Source organism: Dunckerocampus dactyliophorus, chromosome 10 (assembly GCF_027744805.1).
Source record: "Dunckerocampus dactyliophorus isolate RoL2022-P2 chromosome 10, RoL_Ddac_1.1, whole genome shotgun sequence".
NCBI classification, from domain to species: Eukaryota; Metazoa; Chordata; class Actinopteri; order Syngnathiformes; family Syngnathidae; genus Dunckerocampus; species Dunckerocampus dactyliophorus.
The window spans coordinates 26,321,674-26,345,615 of NC_072828.1; the positions used below are offsets into that span (position 1 = coordinate 26,321,674).

A 23,942-nucleotide genomic window follows, 5' to 3' on the forward strand; every position below is an offset into this window, starting at 1 on the left:
CGCCAATTACGTTCACATAAATGTGTTTCCAAAAGAGGAAATCCCCTTAATCCTTCCGTACTAGTAGGAGGCACAACCAATCAATACCAGACGAGCCGATCAAGACTCACTTAGATGATCAAGGACTATACCAGAGGTGGCAGGTCGATCAAGGGAAAAATGTAAACTGTGCTATACTTTTAACGGGAATCTTTGTTATTTTTTTTTACCCTTTCACGTGCTGTAATAGTGTTGCACAGCGGCGCCAGCTCAGCTTTAATTTTTGCATATGCAGATGAGATGGGTGACAGATTAGTACAGCGCTTGATAAGACGGCACAGCCTTGGAATACGCTTCTATGACTTTGTAACCTCGCGATCAGAAGTGAACTACATAATTTACCTTTGAAGTGCGTGCTTTCTGCTGCATACAATATTACCTTTACATGCCGTCCGCGAAAGAAGCATGAGATCAAAAGTCTTCTTCTCATCACTGGCATTAAGATGCCGACGCTATATGTTAATCTACACGGCAAAGCAGATGGCTTCCTTGCAGCTCGTGAGACCTGTTTCAGTCTGTGAGGCTCGTTAGCTGGATTCACCTCCCGCTTATAGCTCTGCAACATACTACTGATGCGGTGGGAAATCACACCAAGCATGTTGCGCCGCAGTCGAAGAGATATAGCACAGGAAGGACCACAAAAGCTGGACAGATGGCACCAGTCTGAGGAAGAAGAAACAAACAGCACGAGGGCTTCTGCTGTAGGAACAACTCCATGGCAGAACAAGAGATCATTTAAGATCATATAGTGCCCAGAATACTGTCATTGTTCTTACCTTGAAGCCCGTAAGGTACAAAATGTTAAATAAAATAAATAAATAGCCTCTCTGTTGTTGCCATGGCAATGCTGAATTCCCTATTTTAGTGGTCTATAATGTCGGCGAAGCAGCCGACACAGCTCTCATGTTTTAATTATGGCGGATGAGTTGTTTGTTTGCTTTTTTTTTACCACTTATATTTAATAGCTTAGTGTTGGTAATGATGACCATAACTTGGTTATAAAAGCTGTATTTAAAGGTGTAAAATGTGAAATACCACAAATATCATTTGTATTTATGACATTTATGAAGGAGGCTGAGATGATGCAGTAGATCCCTGCAAACCATACGCCTCCCTCACTCACGGTGCAACCAAAAATAACACGTGCAACTGCACCACACAGTATCGGAATAAAGACTTGCACACTAACGTACACGCAAAGCAGTACTATTTTATAGGGGTGTCCCGATCCAATTTTGGTCCGATACCAGCAAAAAAAAAAAAAAAACAAGAGTATTGGATTTTATCAGCCTGCATCTAAATCTCCGATATTGACACTCCGATACAAGCACTTCTAACCAGCGCTGCAGCGGAGTGCAAAACTCGTCATGCACTATTTTGGCACAGAACCGGTAAAGTTTAATACGAACAACCTCATCGCACGGCATCGCAAAAAAAACGATCCGAGGATTTTTGCGACACCACGGTTCATTCAAACATCCGCCGCCGTTTGAAACATTTGCAAAGCGTGACAAACTCCCACAAGGTGGCAAAAAGTCATTGTCTTTAACAGGAAAGAGCCAGCCCCGGTCAGTGGTGAGTAATTAATGTCGCGTTTAAGCGTTGAGCACTTCTAGCTTCACTACGTTATGTCTATGGTCGGTAAAACTATACCCCGGATGCCTAAAGAAGTAAATGGGTCAATTTTTCTCATACCTGCTGGTGCTGGCTATTGTTCACTGAGTAATAACATTTGATCAAGCCTTTTCTAACATTCCATGCTACAAAAAATTAATACAAGTGCGTATGATTTGTGCTGATATCGGATCGATATTAGTATTGGCCAATATACAGTATCGAATCGGAAGTGAAAAAGTTGTATCGGGGCACCCCTACTATTTTATACTAATTTTTCGCCCGCAAGGTATGCTGGGTAACTTCCTGTTGGGCGTATATGCGCGGATCCACTTTATAAGATATTTTCTCTTCAAGGACCTTTACACCTTCTCCAATGGAAAAACAAGGGCACTGTCTGGGTTTAGCACAGGACAAGAGTGTGTGCATGAAATAATATCAAATAAAATAAACTATGGCAAAGAAGAAAATAACAAAAGGACCTTGAAAGAACATTGCTTCCTCTGAGGCGTTATTTATTTATTTTTTTGCTGTGTTTTTTTGTGCAGGGATCACAGGTAGCGACTACATCAACGCTAACTACATAGACGGCTACAGGAAACAGAACGCTTACATCGCCACCCAGGGTCCTTTGCCAGAAACTTTCGGGGACTTCTGGAGGATGGTGTGGGAGCAGAGAGCTGCCACCGTGGTCATGATGACCCGACTGGAGGAGAAGTCGCGGGTGAGTCTGCTCAAGCGCACGCGGCACGCGACATTTGTTTTTTTCTTTCTGCTGCTTGCCTCCGGTGACCGTGCTAGCCTTTTTAAAATGCTGTTCCACAATATACATCAGAATCAAATCAGTGATTCATGAAGGCGATGAACAAAATGTGAAAAATGGCAGCGCTTTTGCAGTGATTTCCCAGTTGCACACTCCAACTTCATTGGAAGGTAATGAGACTTTATTTTCTTGAGATGACTCGCTTTCCGAGCTGTGTGGATATTACATTTGTGAAATTTGAATGGGGTGGCGCGCGCAGCGAAGGAACACAAACGGTCCGCCTGCTCGCATCTGAGAAGTTGAGCGACGTCCACGGGGGACTTGGCTCTATTTTTTATTCTTCTTAGCAGTTGCTGTAGAAACAACAAGCTGTTTCTGTCCCTTACGAAACAGCGAGCTTAGTGAGTTTCAACACTCAAGACGCTGCATTTTGCACAGAGCAGGAAGCTAAAATTAAGTTGTAAGTTGTGGAGTTTTCGCCGCACCTGTGACTAGATTCCACTCTTCTGCACATACATTCGACAGGATGTTGGACTGTGGCTGTGGGAATATGTGTCCATTTACCCACAAGAACTTTTGTGAGGTCAGTGATGCTGGACCCGAGAGCCTGGCTTGCGCTCTTCTTCTTGTTCAGTGGAGTTCCCGGTAGTGTTGAGTGGCTTGAGCTCAGGGTTCTGTGCAAGGTCTTCCATGCCAAACATACTGTATCTAAGCATGTTTTATAGCAGGGGTTCTCCAACGGTATCAACCTGGGACTCATTATTTCCTGGGGTCATTAAGTCGTGACCCACTTTTATTGAAGTCATTTTAATTTATTGTTATTAGGTTTTTAGCCTTTTATTTCAGTAATTTTTAATTTGTATGTATTTTTTATTATATTTTACACTTTAGTTTAAGTCATTTTTATTTATTTATTAATTTTTACACTTGTAATTTTTACTTAGTTTTTTAAAATATTTTTTTGCAGTTTCATTTAAGTAATTAATTTTTTGTAACACTTTTGTCCTTTTTATTTTTTTGTATTTGAATTATATTTAACACTTTGATTTAAGTCATTTTATTAAATGTTATGATTTTTGTTACACTTTTTTTTAAAGCCATTTAAATTGTCTTAAATTTGAATTATTTTTTGCACTTTTATTTAAGTCATTTTTATATTTATTTATTCCTTAATTTCTTTTGTTATTATAAAATTAAATATCAGAAAGACCACAAAGTCAGATATTTTACTTATAATTGTGCAATGAATACCAAGGAGGAAGATTACTAAAATATTGCTCAATTTACATAAAAATAATTCAGGACATCACTTGCACATTACATATTTTTATGTAATTTTTGATCTGCAGTCTGCGACCCACCCAGAATGCGACCTGCTTTTGGGTCCCCCGTGGGCTTGTCAGCCTTGCAGGTTATAAAATAACATTTGTGTGGTCCAGGTTAGGGCTGCAACTAACGATTATTTTCTTAGTCGATTAATCTGAAGCTTGTTGTTTTGATTAATTGTGTAATTGGTTAGGCCCTAGACGGACCAAATCAATATGAACCAAACAAAAATAGTTACATGTACTGTAGTTGTTTGGTCTGCAACATATCAGAAAAGAGGCAAAAATGCCAATCAATGTTTTCCAAAGTCTAACCAAAATAGTTCACCAAACCAAAATATTAATTGCATGATTGATTAATTATCGATTAATCGCTACAGCTCCAGTCCATTTAAATTGTGTGTTCCACATGTTACTTTTACTCTTACTGTTATTTTTGGTTGCACCGTGAGTGAAGTTGGCATTTGGCTTGATGTCTTCCTGTTGGTTTGGGAAGTCAGAGTAAGGGTATAAATATCAAGCCGATTCTCTGAGTTTTGGCTGATAGCAATATCGATCCAATATCAGCATGAATCATACATACTTGTGTTACTTACTTTGTGGTGTGGAATGTTAGAAAATACTTGAGCAAGTGATATTACTCAAACAGAGAATAGTCAGCAACAGCAGGCATGAGAAAAACAGACCCATTTACTTCTTTATGCATCTTGTGTACAGTTTTATGGACAATGTAGTGGCGCCTGTGTGTAATGATGCGAGGCTGGAGGTGCCCAATGAAGCATTTTTAGCCACCAACAGGGACTGGCTCCTTTCTGTTATAGCTCATGACTTTTTTGGTGTAAGAGTTTCTCACGCTTTGCGAAGGTTTCGGACAGTGATGGATGTTTGAGGGAGTCGTGGACCTGCGGAAATCCGTTTTCTGTGATGCTGCTTCAAATGCGCAACGAGGTTGGTCGTATGAAACTTCCCCGGTTTTGTGCCACCACAGGAAACTTCTACATATTTTTCTATTTGACAAAAAAAAACTGCCACACGGCCAACATCACTTCTACAACTTAGCACACGCTGTTGTTGTGATGACGTTTGCTCTATCCTGGCGCAGCTGGAGCGGAGTCTGGAATGGACTGCTTGTATCGCGATTTTTGCCATGGGAGTTTCTCACGCTTTCCAAATGTTCCGGACGGATGTTTGAGGGAGCTCTGGTCTTGCGAAAATCCTCATGCCATTTTCTGTGATGCTGCTTCAAATGCGCGATGAGGTTTTTTCGTATTAAAATTCCCCGGTTCTGTGCCACCGCGGGAAACTTGTGCATGACACGTTTTGCACGCAGCTGCAAAGTCTTTTTCAGACGTAAGCAAAGAGGGGATCCACTGTATTTCTCAAAAAATGTGACTTTTGCAAAGTGTACTTAAGCTGCAGCAGCTTTGCCATGTTGTTCTGCCCATGGCCATTTACAATGTTCTGTCACTTGAGGCATTTTTCAAGGTTTTGACCTGAAATTCCCAATGGCCAGACAAAAAAAAGAGGACGGTGTGATATATTGTAAGGTAATTTCCTCTTAACAAGTGGACTTGTCAGAATGTCAGAAAGGCAAACACGACTTCATCCTGTCAAGTCAAACCTGTGTCAACATCAGGCTCACTTTTCCCAAGTGTCTCCACTTCATCTCCCCCCTCCTGAACCTCCTCAGTTGTTTACCTGCACGCCATCCTGACAGGAGCTGTCCTCCACTGTCAGGCGGGATCAGGGCATGTGGCCGCAGTAAGCTCAATGTCAGCTCGAGCAGGAAATGGGAGAGGAGATGTCTTCCGGCGTGTCACACCGTATTGACTGAGATGTACTAACGTAGGAGAGCTCGGAGGTGTTTTTTTTTTTTTTATGCACAAGCATGTTAACTTAAATGCTTTTTATTTGAAGAGATGTTAAATGAAAAGAGACGATTTATATTTTTGCTGTCAGACGGGGAAGGGAAGTTAAAATAAGAGGGTTCCTGCCACAGTCTTATTGCACTTTTGCTGTGCGTTTCTCAAATATGAAATGGAGAGACGCTTCCCTGCAGTTTCTATCAGCTCTCACTGGTGTTTCAATCCACAGGGTGCCATATCATAGGATGTGTAAGATGAACTCTGTGCTTCCTTCTATGTGCTGTATGTTTTTAGCCTGTTTACCTGTTTTTTAATCATTTACCATCTTTCTCTTTCACAGATAAAGTGTGACCAGTACTGGCCCAGCCGCGGCACAGAAACCTACGGTATGACCCAAGTGACCCTGCTGGACACCATAGAATTGGCCACTTTCTGTGTTCGCACCTTCTCCTTGCACAAGGTAAATAGATTTTTGATTCTTTTTTTAAACCACAGACGTGGTTTACATCTTCCCTTTGCTCAAATAAAAACATAATAAACCAACAAGGACACGGACAAAACTCGCGAGCGCGTCTAAGACAGTGAATGCAGCTGTTTAATGAATTATCAAGATAGATAACCAGGAACAGCAATGATCGTATTCAGCGTCTGTCAAGTAAACAGTGAGTTAATTCATAGGCCTTGTAAAAGTATAGTTTATTCATGCAACAAGAATTGCATACACTGCACGCTGTGTACAGATATATTATGTATAATGTATAGCTCCTGATTGTGTATGCGCTTCACACATTAGCCTTCAGTTGTTCAACTCGCACTCACCTCAATGCATCATCTATTATTGCGTGCTTGCCAAATTGGAGCACTTAGGTAAAGTGAGCAGAGAAGAGAAGAAGAGAAACTCAATATACATAATTGGCAGATTGCTCGAGCGCACGCACACTCAGACACACACACACACACACCCGCACACAGATAACTCAAACGCACACAAGAGCAGACGGAGTTCCAACACAAACTAAATGAAAAGATTCACAATATGAGGTTTTGCTCGTGTAAGCATAGGTGGAAATTAAGCCCACTCACTTCACAACAGTACTATAAGTCTCCTTAAGACATCAGATGTGCGCACGTTTATCTTTGTTTCTCTGCAAGGACGTGTGTGTGTGTGGGTGCATGTGTGTGTGTGTGTGGGTGTGTGTGTGTGTGTTTCACAGACTACATACCTCATTCAATTTTTATTTATACACAATGAACAACTTTTACGTTTTTATGTTTTACCGATAAGGTTTTTTTTAGTCATGTGTTGGTATTTCGCACTTTGCTCAGCGGTCCTCAAACATACCATAGTTGCTGTGAGACACAGAAGTGAAATTTATATGGAACTTCTACACTGTGGTTCTGATTCCATGTGTTCATTGGTCACCTTACATTATCATTCATTAGTGGTGAGTACGCATGCGGTCCCTCGTTTATCGCGGTTAATTGGTTCCAGACATGACTGTGATAAGTGCATTTTCGTGAAGTAGGAGTCCTTATTTATGAATGGGATATTTTCGTAGTTAGAGGATAAAAAACCTGTTTACAACCTTCTAAATACGGTTTTTAGCATTATTAGAGCCTTCTAAACATGAAATAACACCCCTAAATTCACCTTTAAACTTGTATTACACAATATACTGTAGTAGACATAATAAGAGGAAATGAGACATAAATAAGACCCATGTTTGTGAGTGTTGCTGTAAATATGTTCAGGTGCTTGGCGAGCTGAGTGGGGGGCGGACAGGAAGTGAGTTGAGAATTGAGTTGTAACTTGGAGTGGGTTACGGCTGTAACAGATGCCTGTGTTACGGATTATTGTACATGTTTTGAGATCATTCAAACCTGCAAAGAAAGCATGCATGTGTGTCTCACCCAACTTTACAGTAACATTACTGACACCTAGTGACCAGTGTATAATACTACATATCAACACAAAGGCTTTGAATGCATCTTCTGAATGCCTTCTATTTGGATTTTAGTTGATTTAGGCATTTTTATGGTTGAAAATGCTTCATTTAGGCAAAAAATACATAAAATTAGCCTAAATATGCATATCTTTTGACTAATAATAGGCCGTATTCAACCATGAAACAGCATGATTTATTAATTTATTTTTGAAAAACCGTTGATTGAGTGAAGCCGCGAAATTTGAAGCGCAAAGTGGAGAGGGATTACTATTATGTTCTATCGTTGAAAATGCATTTAATGTGTCAAATCTAATAACTACCACAGTCACTTTTACTGCACATATCAATCCGAAATGGGAGGAGAACGTCAACCTAACAGGAGAGTTTGGCAGGGGAGGAGACAGACATTTTTATGTGGGGGGGTCTTAAAATTTGCCTGTGGTCTGTGGTTGCAACCCCCGTGAAAAGCGGGGATCTACTGTATTTGAAATGAAAGTTCAGCCCTTGCAACCAACCAAAAAGATTTTTATGTCAGTTACTTCAATGCAGTGGTATTTAAGAAAACTCATACGCATCACAGACGACTCGCACAGTCCTGGAATAATGCCATGCACAAACACATACATGCATATTTTAACATCGTCGCAGGTTTCCCCTAAAATGCACTGGAAAAGACAAAAAGGCACAAAGGGAGATCAAATGTTTAATAAAAGAAGACATGGCACGCACCACTTGCACCGTCACGCACACATTATCACACCGAGTGACCTTGCTTTAATTGGTTGTGTGCAAAGACATATAGCGGAGAACCCGACCTCTTTTCACCTCGCAGCTCGGCGAGGAAAAAATATATTTAGCAGGACCGAGTGTGGCTGGTGACAGCAGAGGCACGAGCAAACACACAGCTCGCCGTGGTCAACGATCCATATGTATGTCTTTCCAGCAGAGATGCAAAAGTGTCTCCACCCATGATGGAAAAAAGAAAAAAGATTTTAAAGAAACCAACAGTCTGTCATGTTTGTCCTGTCTGCCTGAGCCCCCGAAATCAGGGAGTGTCCAAAAAAAATCCATAAAAATAAGAACTAGGCCAGTTTGCTTTTAATTACCACACTCATTTATTCATTTATTCAGCAAAGAAAAAAATCCCCTCTGTCAGGAAAGCAGAAATGCTGCATTGAAATGCAAACTGTACCTCCATGAGATGAACGACAGGAGAGGAGGACAAGAAACATGCATGAAGATTTTTATTCTCTTATACTTGTCAAAAATCGTCTTCTGGGTTCATTTTTTCATGTGTCATGCACTGAAATGGGCCGAGACAATGACAAACACTCAATGCACGGTCATCCTGTGTAACCCGCCCTCTTTGTTGTACTCAGAACGGCTCCAGCGAGAAACGTGAAGTTCGTCAGTTCCAGTTCACAGCGTGGCCCGACCACGGCGTGCCGGAATACCCGACCCCCTTCTTGGCCTTCCTGCGTCGGGTCAAGACCTGCAACCCGCCTGATGCTGGACCCATCATCGCCCATTGCAGGTCAGCAGCAGTAATAACACACTTAAAACAACTCATTCTACAAGACTTTTGGTTCCACTGTGTGCCTTTTGAGGTATTTTGTTTTTTTCCTCTTTAAAAAATCCAAAAAAACAAAATCATAGTCAAAATATTTAAAAAAATGTCATAGTATGTGCCTGCAATAAATAAATAATAATAATAATAAATTAAAAATAAAAAACAATAATTAAAATGATAAAAATAATACATAAATAGTCCAACATAACTAATGAAATATTTAACAAATTCTTGTAGAATGCCCTTTAAAAATCCAATAACTACTAAATCCAATTTTATTTTTATTATTATATATTACATTTTTATAGTATTTGCCTGCAATAAATAAATAAGTAATATTGCTAATAATAATTTAAAAAAGTGATTAGTGGCACACTTAACACTACGACGACTATTATTAAAAAATAATAATCGGAAATTTTGAGAATAAAGTTGTAAATTTTCAACTTTATTCTTTACATACGAGACTAAAGTTGTGAATTTACGATGCATGTTACGACGGAGTATTAAAATAATCTGAGATTTCAAGAATAAAGACGTAAATTTACGAGAAAAAACTGGTAACTTTATTTTACAGGCATTGCCTGAGACAGCTATGAAAAGGCGGGACTTATGTGATCTTTGTCCTTGGGCGGGGTAAGGAAGGTGGAAGTGAAGAAGGGCTGGACATGCTAATCTGTTTGTGCTCAGATGCTCTGTTTTGCTGCCACGTTATAAATAAAAGCTTGCCTGAAGCAAGAGGAAAATTTCCTTCCTTCCTTCCTTTATTCCCGTAATATCAGGACTTCTTTTCTCGTAAATTTACGACTTTATTCTCGTAAATTTACAACATTTTTCTCATAAATGTGCTACTATTTTTCTTGTAAACGTACGACTTTTTTGCTCCTAAATTTACGACCTTATTGTTGTAAATTTACAAATTTATTCTCGAAATCTCCCGATTTTTTTTTTTCAATGTGTCCTTAATATGCCGTCGTTTTTTTTCCTTTCAGCTCGTAGCACACTTATTTAAAAAATACTGTATGTATCCCAAGGCTTTTTTTTTACTTCTCTTTTTTTTCTGAAACATAGTTTTGTATAGTTACACAAATACACAAAATAGCCGCAATCCATTGTGTGTTATGAAAACTACAAACATTATATATTAAAACAAGTCATTATACATTATTTATTAGTGAATAAAGTGGACTACATCCTCCTTCTCCTGCATGTGCTTTATGCTTTATGTGCTTTATGCGTTACATAATCTCTCTTTCTTCACAGATGCACGTCTAGTGATCACATCATCTTTCCCTTCAAAGCAACACTTTCATTCTGCTCCTTTTCTCTCCATGTCTGTCTCTTGTTTCCCCGCGCCGTCAAAAAGACTCACCCTAATCCGATCCCATTTTTCATGTTTCCCTTTTTTTTTTTTTTTTTTTGCTCTTAGCCTTTTACAAATGATATTTCTCCAAAAGGCTTATTCAAAGCCTTCCCTTTTGTCAAGATAAGAAGACCTCAGTTAGTCCAAAACGTTGCGCTGTGAAACTGAAATGGCAGCTTGCTTTGCTCAGTCTCCATCTCTGCTCTTCATGTCGTTTTAATGTATTGCGTCTCTCAGTGTACGCTCATCGGGCACAACATTAGGTACACCTGGCACTGTGATACAATGTACTGTGTTTATTATTGCGGACTGTGGACTTCAACTGCATCCTCTTAAGAGGTATTTTCAATTTAATGTGTATCATAAAAAATACACTAAAAAGAACGTCACATGCGGAAGAAAAGGAAGAAACCTTGAACAAGACCAATGCAGTAGAACCACACACAGTCGCAATTCAACATTCACAGCCACACAAGTTTGCGTCTTTTTGGTTAAAAAAAATAAATAAATAAAATTTAATTTTTTAAAATAAAAGTCATTCAATAAAGTAATTAAGTAAAAGTAATTTAATATTAATAATAATAGTAATAATAGTGTTTTTTTTGTTTTTTAAATAATAACTATTTTAATCATGATAATGGGCCGTTTTTTTCTACAGAAAACACATCTCATCCATTAGGTAAATACCTGCTAATGCAGGTCAAATGTACACCACACATGAACCACTGTTAAAAAAAGCCCACAATTTTTACATGTTTATGTCTTCATGCGTCACTGATGACGTTTTTTTTTGTCAAGCATTGAGATTTGGCACTTTGTTCGGCAGTCCTTGAAAGCACCACAGTTGCTGTGAGTCTCAAAGGTGAAAGTTGGATATAACTTACAACTGCATACTGTATATACTTGGAACTGTACTCTGCCACACACACGTGCTTATGTTGTAACCTCGTGTTGCTGCTTCTGTCACATGATTTCCTAAGTGTACATTCCCAGGTCCCTATTTGGATAAGACCATAATATATAACAGGTAAAGAAATAAAAGAATAATTTTTGTCGTCCTCCTCTCTTCAGTGCCGGTGTCGGCCGGACGGGTTGTTTCATAGTAATCGACGCCATGCTGGAGCGCATCAAGCACGAGAAGACGGTTGACATTTACGGCCACGTGACGCTGATGCGCTCACAACGGAACTACATGGTGCAGACGGAGGACCAGTACAGCTTCATTCACGACGCGCTGCTGGAGGCGGTGGCCTGTGGCAACACCGAGGTGGCGGCCCGCAGCCTCTACTCCTACATCCAAAAGCTGGCCCAGGTGGAGAGCGGCGAGCACGTCACTGGCATGGAGCTGGAGTTCAAGGTAGGAGGAAGTGATCTGAGGCCCAACTAGTTCTAAAGGCTTTAAACAATTCCATTGTAACTTATGTGATTGTGATAAAGAAGTCCAACTGTCGTTAATTGGGTATTTACAGAGCCTCACCAGCGTAAACGCAGAACACGCGCTGTGAGTAGGGTGCATGCGGGGCATTATCCGCAAATGTGCAAAGAATGCGCATTGCTGCTGTGAGGCACAGAGCACCAAGACAGCCCGAGGCAGGAGAGGAAAAACATGCGAATAATCTGACACAGCGCTCATTGCCACAATGATTGCCAGCCTGCAGCAAAATAAGAGAATAAAATGGCAGAATTCACCCGCTCACCTGTCAGTCAGTCCCCAGTGGTGTAATGGTACAGCTGCTGCCTTTTAAAGGCAGAGGGTTCAATCCAAGCCCCCAAGTTTTGTTTTTGTTTTTTTTAATTCTGTTAATTTGTTCTTTTGCACTAAAAGTATTTGAGTTAAAAAGTATAAAAAATAGCTTACAATAGGTCTGTTAGGTCCTAGATATGTGGTGGCCACAGCTGCCCAGGGGGTCCAATGTGATTTCTGTCATGTAAAAATAAGATAAAATAACTAACTTTATGTGTTAACTAAGAAACACATAAGAGAGACCTTTTTTTTTTTTACTTTTTTGTATTATACTCCCTGTATACATTTAAATGCAATATTTATAAGATAAATGATGTTTTTGCAACATAATTTCTTCACATTCATCATCCATTTTGCGTTGCTTTATTGCGTTTTTAATTATTAGTGGTCATGTATTTCTTTGCAAACCTCATTTCAAAACGGTGCTCCAGCATCATAAAGGTGCAAAACCATTTCAGCTTAGGATAGTTAAATGATTAAACGAAGACACTTTAACTGCACTACCCATCAATGTAAAATCAGTTACAGCAAGCCGTAGTTATTTGCCAGCTGTCTATGCAGTGCATTTAATATGCACAGGTTGACCCAAGAGCAACTTTCCACACACAAATAAGCTGGCCAGGGTGCCTGGATAATCCTCCTTACTGTCAGCTGTGGAGAAATGTAATGGCTTGTAGAGCTTTTTGATGTATTTTAAGCAAATGGGGGGCAGGGGCAGCGCTGTTGCTCAGATGGCAGTAAATAAAAGGAAGAGGCAAGCGGGTGGCTCTTGTCACACAGTATTTGCCAGCCTGTCTTTGTAAACGTTTGCCATAGTTGTTAGTGTGCTATTCACTCATTGGCTGGCCATTGTTGCTATATTTTTTTCTGATCACGTCCTTCTCCCTTTGCCAAGTCGACAGATGATGCAAAAGCTCATCAAATAGCCCCTTTTAAAAAAAAATAAATAAATAAAGTACAGTATTTGTTTTGAATGTTGAACTCTGGATTTTTGTACAGTACACTTTCCTTGCTGCATCTACTTTTATCCCACCGGCACTAAATAACAAGGTCCATGTTTGAAATCACCAATTTATCGACCATGTCCGCTATCCGTGAATTGCAAACGCTATCGCACTCAAACTAGTCATCATCCCATTCGCCATTCATCATGAGGACCCCCCGCCAAGAAACAATAATCGTGCTGGTGTGTTTCCACCCGTTCACGCAGAGTAGTGATGGAATCACCATTTGTGTAACATAGGATAATGCTGAGCTGGTGTCTGGAGTTGAACAGGGATTAATAATGTTCTCTCGACAGCCGATATTAAGTGGAGAGGTGGATTCGAATGAGGATAGGGTGCTGCTGTATCCACTGAGGCGAGCGGCTATGGATGTTAGGCTAATGAACAAAGAGACAACAGCATGAGATGCACTTTATTCACAAGAAAGCAGTCATGTTTGGAGAAGCAAGCATACATTTTTGATGACCCTCTACATAAAATCTTGAATTATGTATTTCTGGTGTCCAACAATAGTTAGCCAGATTGTTAGCCCTAGTTTTTGACATGACACCACCGAGTTGATCCCGGTTGTGTAACATGACATGTACCATGCTTACCCTCTGGTCGACCGCGCTATAAATGGAAAGGAACTGGCATGCTGGTCCAGAGATACCCTGGATGCTTCAGTACACTGCTGCATGACATGTTGCCAGCGTTGGCTCCGAGTTGTTTACATCCACAGCAGTGTTGGTGGTATAGCTGAAGGCCTCTTTAGTGCTGCCAGGCCACCTCGAGCCCATCCAGGTCCCTTTGTGGAACACTGATCAAAGGCAATGCTGCAGCAGGAGATGAAGGGATGGCATGGGCAGGAAGGCCTGAATCAACTCCAAGTGACCAGGATGTGTTAATCCTACAGGGGATTTGAGGAAGGAAGTGGTCAATCGAAAGATAGATTCTGTTCACCTCACGATGCAAGGAGAACACACACACACACACACACACACACACACACACACACACACTCCAAGTGGACAAGGAGTGAGCTAGGACAGATCTAGGAAGTGAAAGCAACCCCAAACAATTTGTGCCAGGTTTTATTGCATGTTGGAGACAACAAACACTAACCAGAACGGACATCCACACACACTCATTTTAGGACTGGCTGGCTACTGAACTCCTTACGTCCCTGCATTGCCTCAGAAAGTACCCATAATGTATTTTAATGTTTGATGGTCTCAACAAAAACATTTCAGTGGGCCTGTGGTAGTGTAATGGTTCACATAGCAACAGTTTTTTTTCACAGTTTGGTTGGTGCTGCGACTTATAGTCAGGTGCAACTTAACATGTTAAAGTGGGATGGTGGTTGTTCATTGAGTTGAGCTTGTTAGGCACACAAATTGAACGATGCAGACTAGGGATGGTCCGATCGATCGGCCACCGACCGGTATCGGCCAATTTCCGTGAAAAATCACGGTGTCGGCATATGCTGATGCTTGCTTTATAACGCCGATCACCTCTGCTCCCATTGCAGCAGCCGCTTTCCCTTCACAGAGCCAAAACAAGCATGTTTGTCGTGTGGGACGTCCTGTCGTCGTGAGACTGATATATGTTTTGCACCATGCAAAGCATGCCACAAAAAATGTCTCGCCGGGGTGGTGCCTTAAAAAGCTTTAGTTTGGTGCGGCGTTTGGGGGCGGGCACTTGCCAGGGCGTGGTGAGTTTCCGAGGCTCACGATGTGATCATCGGGTCGTAGCCAAAACACTGGACACTCGCCCATGTGGGCGTGGCAGTCGCAGGTCTAAGGCGGATAGCCTGAAAAGTGGTTGGATTTGTCAGACTGGAGGAAACCGGGTTTGCCAGGGGGTCCTGCTGGAGCGCCATCAAGCTGCTCTCACATCCAAATTCTCCAGGATGTGAGAGCAGCTTGAGGCGCCTGATCCTCTAAGTTTCACCAGTGATTTTGAAAAAGTAAGTCAAATATGTTTTTTTCTAAATTTGATGGTTCCCCTTTTATATCATATAGCCCAAGGGGTCACCAATGTGGAGCCCCCCACGACCACATGAAGCGCCTGCAAGCCTGCTTTTCATTCAGGTTTTCAGTTAATAATGTGAGAACACTAGAAAGAAATGCTTTGTGAAATACCAAAATGTGAGTTGTGGATACCAGCATTTTGTTGATGTTCAGGTAAAATAAGCATATTCGGTTAGTTTAGGTTGAAATAAGCTATGAAAATAAATGTTGCAAAAATGAGTAGCTCTTGGCCATTTTCATTTTGTAAAAGTAGCTTGCACAAGAAAAAAAACGTTGGTGACCCCTCATATAGCCAATTGTACATTTAAAAATGTACACTTAATCTACGTGATTGGTATCTGTATCGGCCGATTTCACTCATGGATGTTATCGGCAGCATAAAACCCTGATCGGAGCATTCCTAATACAGATCATACCGGTCGCTTTTTGTTTCTAATTCACTTTCTAATTCACTTCTGCATTGAAGACTACTGTATGTGTCTGTAAGTAATGTGCAACCATAATTATCTGATAGCTGTGTGGAGTGAGAAATGCAGCAGTGTTGTTTAATTAAGATACTAATTATGTCTAGGTTGGAGATTGCAGCTGCTGTGTCAGCCACTGACTAATACATTTTCAGTTTGTTTTCATTCATTTGTGAATACAAAAGTGAAGTTTGGGTGTTAAAATACGTCTGTTTGTTACGGGATGTGTCCAGGTGTCATGTCACTTATTAAAAGTGTCTTTTTCGAGAACGTTAAGGTTTTATTGTATTCATATATTTTTTTAAAAATGACTTATTGCAGCGTGTGTACCTTTAGTTTGTGTCCTTGTTTGTGTATTTCCCCCTCTCTGAATTGAATGTTCAGAGCGGCGCCATGGCACTCCTAAAATAAATAAATAAATAAATAAATAAACATTTTATGGAATTTGGATTTGTACAGCTACCCATTTAGTCCGCAAACTGTGAAGTACGTCCAATTTTTCAACACCAGGCCAACTACACCACAAGAACATTAGATCCCACATTAGAAGTCCACGTGATCGGGGGGGGGGGGAATGTATGATCAGTTAATGACGCATACTCATCCTGAGCCTGAACATCCCTTTGCAAGACTATGTTTTATGCACACATTGCAGCATTATCAAAGGAGGGGGTGACCCACTTTTTCGGGGAGTTTGCCGTTTCATGCATTCTTCATCTCAGAGCTTGTTTATGTGTGTGTGTTTGGCACACTTCTTCACCACTGAAATTGACCCTGCAGGACTCAAAAAGGATCAATATATGCGGTGCTTTCTATACTTAATTAGCGATGACCATGTAAAACAGAAGGGATTTAAACATCAGATTCGACTCGGGGTGATTAAAAATATGCTCTTTACCTGTACCACCACCTATGCTCACTGCCCCCTGCTCTTCTCTCCTCTTCCATCTTTTTTTAACTACCGTGGACCCTGCCAATTCTTCCCTGCCTCCCATCAATGGCAAGCTTTCCTTTCATCTTCCTCCCTCTTGCTCTCCTGCCTCTCTCGCTCTCCACATTTTCTGCATGTTTTTTTTTTTTTTACCCACTTTTGTAACTGTTCGTGTCTTCCTTCCATTTATCAATCTGTTCCTCCGTCTTACCCCCACCAGCGTTTGGCCAACTCCAAAGCCCACACGTCACGCTTCATCAGTGCCAACCTTCCCTGCAACAAGTTCAAGAATCGGCTGGTCAACATCATGCCCTACGAGACCACGCGTGTCTGCCTGCAGCCAATCAGAGGCCTGGAAGGATCCGACTACATCAATGCTAGCTTCATTGATGGATACAGGTAGGAGGGAAGGGACTAAGCGTTTTTGATTTTGGGTCACATTTTTTTCCCCCTAGGAAAATAGGCCATTTATTCCGCATAAAACGCATCTCATTCACCATAAATCTGTAATAATATTTAAAAAATAATGTGTTAATACATGTAAATGTGCAGCATGCAAGTACCAGTGTTACAAAGCCCACAATTTCTACATATTCATCTTTGTGTTTAATTGATCATGTTTGTCATCAACCTTGCCCTTTTGATTTGGCAGTCCTTGAACGCACCATAGTTCTGTGCTTTGCGACACAAACATTTTTTTTGGCTGCTATTAAAAGCAATTGAAGATAGAAGTGGAAGTGGAGAATATCGACATTTTTATGGCCATGTCAGTTACAGTAATCTCTCGTTTATCGCGGTTACTTTGTCCCAATGTGATAAGTGTATGTAGGATACCTTATTTATGAATCGAATATTTTGCTAGTTGGAGCATAGAAAACCCGTTTACGACCTTCTAAGTACGGTTTTTAACAACATTAGATCCCTCTGGACATTAAATAACACCCCTGTAGTCGCTTTACCCAATATAGTTGGCGTAATAGTAGAAAATCAGACATAATATAGATTCACACATGGTCCGGTTTCTGGACAGTACTACCTGGGTGGCTATTGCCTCATAAATGTAACATTACTGACACCTAGTGGCCAGTGTAGTATACAACATGTCTGTCTCTCAATGCATTTTCGGAAAGTCTTATATTCGTTCATTTAGCCATGTTTATGCTTGAAAATGCTTAATTTAAGCCAAATCTCTGCATTTTCTTTGACTAATAATAGCCGGTAGTCAACCACGAAACAGTGATGATTTATTCATTCATATATTTTTGAAAAACCGTGATAAAGTGAAGCCCCAAAATTGGAGGCGCGATGTGGCGAGGGACGACTGTACGTGCGTTTTGTTCGCCATTTGCTGGTGTTCCCAGAACATAACACAATTGATTGCAACAATATGAAACAGCAAACGCACGTTCGGTAAGAGGAAAAGCTGAGTGGGCCCTGCCATTGAAAAGAAAAAGTCCACTGAAAGACAAAAGTTCTAACATGATGTAACTCTCCTTCTCCAGGCAACAAAAGGCCTACATTGCCACGCAGGGCCCTCTGGCAGAGACTACAGAGGACTTCTGGAGAATGCTCTGGGAGAACAATTCCACCATTGTAGTCATGTTGACCAAACTGAGAGAGATGGGAAGGGTATGACAATAAATCACGCACTCAAAAACAGCAAAACCATTGGTGTATTCTCCTGACTGATGAAGCTATCACATCTAAAATGCTGTCATGTCTTCATCTGTTCGCGCAGGAAAAGTGTCATCAGTATTGGCCAGCGGAGCGCTCCGCCAGGTATCAGTACTTTGTGGTGGACCCCATGGCGGAGTACAACATGCCTCAGTACATCCTTCGAGAGTTCAAAGTCACAGATGCCAGGGTAAGACAATCAAAAGGGCGTAACAAGATCAGTATAAAAAGCTTGTTTTATTTGCACTACTGTTTTCGGGAGTAGTAAGCAACAAACAATACATCGGGGGAGAGGTTTCATTGTTGAGAATACATTTGCTGGGTTTATTTTGGGCCCAATTAGGTGGGGCAGTTTGAAACGGCAGCAAAACATAAATCAGTTTCTCTTCTCCAAACAGGGATGACATAGGCAATGATTTCCCAAGCTGTGTTGCAGCTTGTTAGTTAGCGGTCTTCCTGTTGATATGGGGACATCACGTCATACAGCCCTCACATACTGGTCACACGCACGTCACATATGCACATAATCAGGCACGGGTACAAAGTGATTCATGTATATACAGTGGAACGACTCTCACCGAAATGTGCTCTAATCAAATCCATTTTTCCCATCATGCAAATCCAATGAATCCGTTCCAGAAAGCCAAAAATGTTATCACCAAACACGTTTTTATAGTTCAACATGTAGAAAACACTTCAAAACGCATGTACATGAGGAATGAAAGGGATAAATGAACATTTAACGTCACTAACGTCACAAGTTATATCTTCAATTCAGTGGTGTTTCTCACCGTCGTTGTCAAAATGCTGACGTTTGCAACTTCCTTTGGCTCCGTTGTGGATCATTTTGCAGCTGTGATCAAAAGAAAAGCAGAGACGTTTGGAGTCAACTGTGCTAGTTAGCAAAGAACTACAGAGTCAGCCGCCGATGACATCATAGACGTGCGACGGAGCTGACCTCCCGTTCCTGTTTCCGTGTATTAGCAAGCTCACAGCTTGCTAACGAGTACATTTTGTGATTTAAAAATACATTACAAACACAGTTGGACTATTAATAACACGACAAGACATATTGTACGCTAACCGGAAGATTTGACGTAACTTTTCGACGTTACGCAAAAAACAAGCCAATGGCGGCGTATGCTAACCGAGGTTCCACTGTAAATGCAGGCTCAGCTGGTCTGCCATATGTTTTCATACATTCATGTCTTTCTATTTATATCCATAAACAATGCTTATTTACTGGCCCTACTAAAAATATTAACTCATTCAATACCAAAGCCGTATTTATATGTTTTTATAATCTCGAACGCCCGTTCCCAACAACGTATTTATACTCTTCACTAATGCATTTCATTTCAGAGCACTTTTAAGCCATGAAAACAGCCACAATGTGGCAGGCAGGCATCATGTTAACGGACAAATCACACATGACAGTAAGGAGGAAGTGAGAGAGCGTGGAGTAGTGTACCGTGCAGAAGGTTACACATTGAACATTTAACGCGTGCACGTGCGCAAACACGCACACACATGCACACATGTAGTTCAGTTCCAAATGTGAAAACTGTAAATAGTTAATGGTGTCATCCATCCATTTTCTATACCGCTTCATCAGCCTATCCCAGCTGACTTCGGGCGAGAGGCGGGGTACACCCTGGACTGGTCGTCAACCAATCGCAGGGCACATATAGACAAACCATTCACACTCACATTCTTACCTATGGACAATTTAGAGTCGCCAATTAACCTCAACTGCATGTTTTTGGGAATGTGGGAGGAACCCACGCGCACACGGGGAGAACATGCAAACTCCACACAGAAAATGCCCAGGGGAGAATCGAACCCAGGTCTTCCCGATCTCCAGGCTGTTCCTGTATTGGCCAACATGCTAACCACTAGACCACCGTGCGGCCCTAATGGTGTCATATTTGTGAATAAATTATTTAGATGTAAAACAACCTATTTTTGTGTTGTTTATGTTGGTATAGTGCCATACGACATTCATGTGTTTCTATTTGTATTCATAGACAATGCTTATTTACTGACGCTACTAAAAATAATATTATTATTCTGGAACTTGAACAGGGCTCTGTAAAGCATAGACATCCACTAAAGCCAAACAATCCCAATTTAAGAGCACTAATTGTAATTATTAATTCTTCATATCATATTATAATAATATGAAATAACATATAACTTGAATAGTATTATCATTTTGTTATACATATATTCTATACACATATACATGTTGTCTGATGTGTTATGTTATGAAGTGTTAAATTCAAAACTAACAAACATATTAACTTTTACAGAGGTAGCAATTTAAATTAAAAAAAAAGCTATAAAAATGTCCATCCATCCATTTTCTATACCGCTTCATCCTCATTAGGGTCGCGGGGGCATGCTGAAGCCTATCCCAGCTGACTTCGGGCGACAGGCGGGGTACACCCTGGACTGGTCGCCAGCCAATCGCAGGGCACATATAGACAAACAACCTTTCACACTCACAGTCACACCTATGGACAATTTAGAGTCGCCAATTAACCTCACCTGCATGTTTTTTGGGAATGTGGGAGGAAGCCAGAGTGCCCGGAGAAAACCCACGCGCACATGGGGAGAACATGCAAACTCAATGCCCAGGGGAGAATCGAACGCAGGTCTTCCCGATCTCCAGGCTGTTCCTGTATTGGCCAACGTGCTAACCACTAGACCACCGTGTGGCTGCTATAAAAATGTAAAAAAAAAAAAAAAAAAAAACTACCAAAAAGCATGAAAAATGAAAAATATACCTCTTTAGCAGAGCAATAACACACACAAGTGCACATTCATTGAACCCATGAAGTATCTACATCATGAAAATAGATTTTAATGCATGAAAGCTAGATGGGTCAGCATTGTTGTTTTGCGGCTACGTCTCACCGGGCGTTGAATTACGAGAGAAGAGCAGCAGCGACGCACTAAGCCAAATCGTCAATGTTATACACAGCAGCAGCATATGGGAGAATGAAGGTGATTGCGCTGTACAAACGACACGGGCGGGGTTATTTGTTCAAGAGGATTAGGTCTGTGGGAATTGTGGAGAAGTGCTGCGTTTGCTGCGTCTGAGATTGGCGTGTTTGTCGGTTCTTTGATTTAGGTTTGGAAAAACTTGTTACAATCGGCGCTTGTAGGAATAAAGTAGAATTACCCCCACATACTGTCGTCTATGTGTTTACCTATTTGTACCACTAAATAATTGTGTGCGCACACGTTTCATGCAAAGTAATAGCAAAGCATGCACGCCTCAACACTCACATCTTGCGAGCCAGTCACGTATTTAATCACACAATTTGACACGCCGCGTGGGCCCTCAGGTTGTGTGTTAAAATGTCCTGTTTTTTTTCCCTCTCCTCCTCTCTTTCCTGAGCGCATGGCTCATTGTGTTGTTGTCTTTGCCTCTCTCCTTTTATTTTTAATCCTCCTGCCGAGGCAAAATGTATCGCAGATGAGAGACAAAGGCCAAAAAGAAAGGAAACGTGTTACGCGTCTCAGAACGGGGAGAGGAACATGACATGTGCAAAACCAGTTGGCGTATGTAAATTACGGTCGTAGAATGGTTGTATTAAACATGTAAGAACACATTGTGCAGAAAACAACATCAGCATCTAAACTAACAAATAAGACACAGTGGCACATGCTGGATTTGGTTATACTATTGCTATTATTCATTGCAGTTCTTGTCAGTCACCATCTGCATTAACGCTAGTGGATGATACATAGTGATTACATGAATAGATGGATGTTTGATTGCCATTTTAATATAATCTCTTAAGCATCAGATGCCTAATAAGTCCATAGAAAGCTTTAGACCATGTTCTATATTTTATATACAGTGGCCTCTAGGAAATATTGGAACAGTGAACAGGCCAGTTCCTTTATTCTTGCCGTAGACCAGGGGTGTCCAGACTCCAACATTTTGGAGCAAAATGTCAATACTTGTACTCACATGAAAAATGTGTTGGTTCAAACAAAAGGTGCTATCTTCTGCCCAGATGTGAACACCTGGAAATATAAGCTGAAATGTTGCTCTCTGGTCTCATGTTCAGCTTTTTGGTGTCAAAGCCAAATGTTTACGGTCTACAGCAAAAACGAAGGAGTTGGTCGAGCTGTTCCAATACTTGCAGAGGGCACTGGATATCATTGTACTGTATGTCTATGACTATGTGTGTATTTGAGGTCTTTCCTTATTTGTAAATGCGAAATGACACAAAGAAAGTCACTCGGCCAACTCTAACAAGAGACATTTAATGACTTTATAAGTCTTAACGTCGTATAAAACTAAAAGTAAAGTATAAAAAGTATAAAACTTATACAAGACTGGTTAACAGGCAGATGGATGTTGATGGATCTGCATATTTGTGTAAAAAGTGGTGCACATTCCGTTTTTCCTGTATTAATGATGTTGACGGTATCGTACTAAGCAGCCAGGACAGACTTGCTTGCTAACACGGTCCCAAGTCCCGCTGTACCGGACCGTCGTGGTGAAGAGAAAGCCGAGCCGGAAGACAAAGCGCTCAATTTACCGGTCGACCTGTGTTCCCACCCTCACCTTTGGCTCGTGAGCTTTGGGTCATGACCGAAAGAACGAGATCACGGATACGAGCAGCTGAAATGAGTTTCCTCCGTAGGGTGGCTGGAGTCACCCTAAGAGATAGGGTGAGGAGCTCGGTCATCCGGGAGGGGCACAGAGTAGAGTTGCTGCTCCTTCACATCGAGAGGAGCCAGTTGAGGTGGCTCGGGCATCAAGTCCAGATGCTTCCCTTATGAGGTGTTCCGGGCATGCCCAGCCGGGAGAATGCCCCGGGGCAGACCTAGGACTTGCTGGAGGGATTATGTCTCACAGCTAGCCCGGGAACGCCTTGGTGTCCTCCCGGTGGAACTGGAAGAGGTGGCCGGGGACTGGGAAGTCTGGACTTCCCCACTGAGATTGCTGCCCTCGCGACCCGGACCCGGATAAGCGGATGAAAATGAGTGGATTGATGGATGGACTGTCCTAAGTCTCATTAAGTTTAATTTCGGGGTCTATTGTTGTCATCTTCTCCGCATCTCTGGTACCCTTCTGTGGTGGTAGCACCAAAAAAAAAAAAAGAAAAACTCTTGTAAAAGCTATAGAAAAAGGAAAAAAACCCACTTTTGATTTTAATTCATTGAGACCTTTATGTACACCGGGCGTACACTGTAGTGCTAATTTGACATCCAAACAACTTTCAAAGCATTTGACTTTCAAGGGTGCACTTCAGTCTGTAACATTATTGTGGCTGACCTGAGACTAAATCCTTTGTAAAGAAAATCCAAACCCGGTTTACTTTGTTCACGAAAATAGTGAGAAAGCTAACACAAGGCTTCTTTTCTCTCGGAAACACAATGAGGTGCTTTGGTGTGAGAACATTGCATTGAAGTGTGTGCTTCTCTCACCATTCAAGACTCTTACCATTTAACAAGTTTATCAGAATCAATTTTACACCAAATTGCTTAGATTGACTTTTTGTCCAGTGGGTTTGACAACTTGTCAGTTTTTATTTTCTATTTTTACCATCCAATCCCACCTCCTCGTCTTCTGTGCTTCTTAAACCCCCCACTGCCCACCTC

At 41.2% G+C, this 23,942-nt stretch overlaps 1 protein-coding gene across 17 annotated transcripts in view; it reads left to right on the forward strand.

Moving 5' to 3' along the window:
- Window positions 1-23,942, forward strand: part of ptprsa (protein tyrosine phosphatase receptor type Sa) — a 294,585-nt gene that overhangs the window by 258,132 nt on the left and 12,511 nt on the right. For all 17 annotated transcript variants that reach the window (XM_054790816.1, XM_054790828.1, XM_054790815.1 and 14 more), the window contains 7 exons: window positions 2,202-2,377; window positions 5,947-6,066; window positions 8,932-9,086; window positions 11,557-11,842; window positions 16,861-17,039; window positions 18,143-18,269; window positions 18,379-18,504. In XM_054790816.1, the coding sequence (XP_054646791.1) occupies window positions 2,202-2,377; window positions 5,947-6,066; window positions 8,932-9,086; window positions 11,557-11,842; window positions 16,861-17,039; window positions 18,143-18,269; window positions 18,379-18,504 (1,169 nt within the window). The remainder of the gene's footprint in view (window positions 1-2,201; window positions 2,378-5,946; window positions 6,067-8,931; window positions 9,087-11,556; window positions 11,843-16,860; window positions 17,040-18,142; window positions 18,270-18,378; window positions 18,505-23,942) is intronic.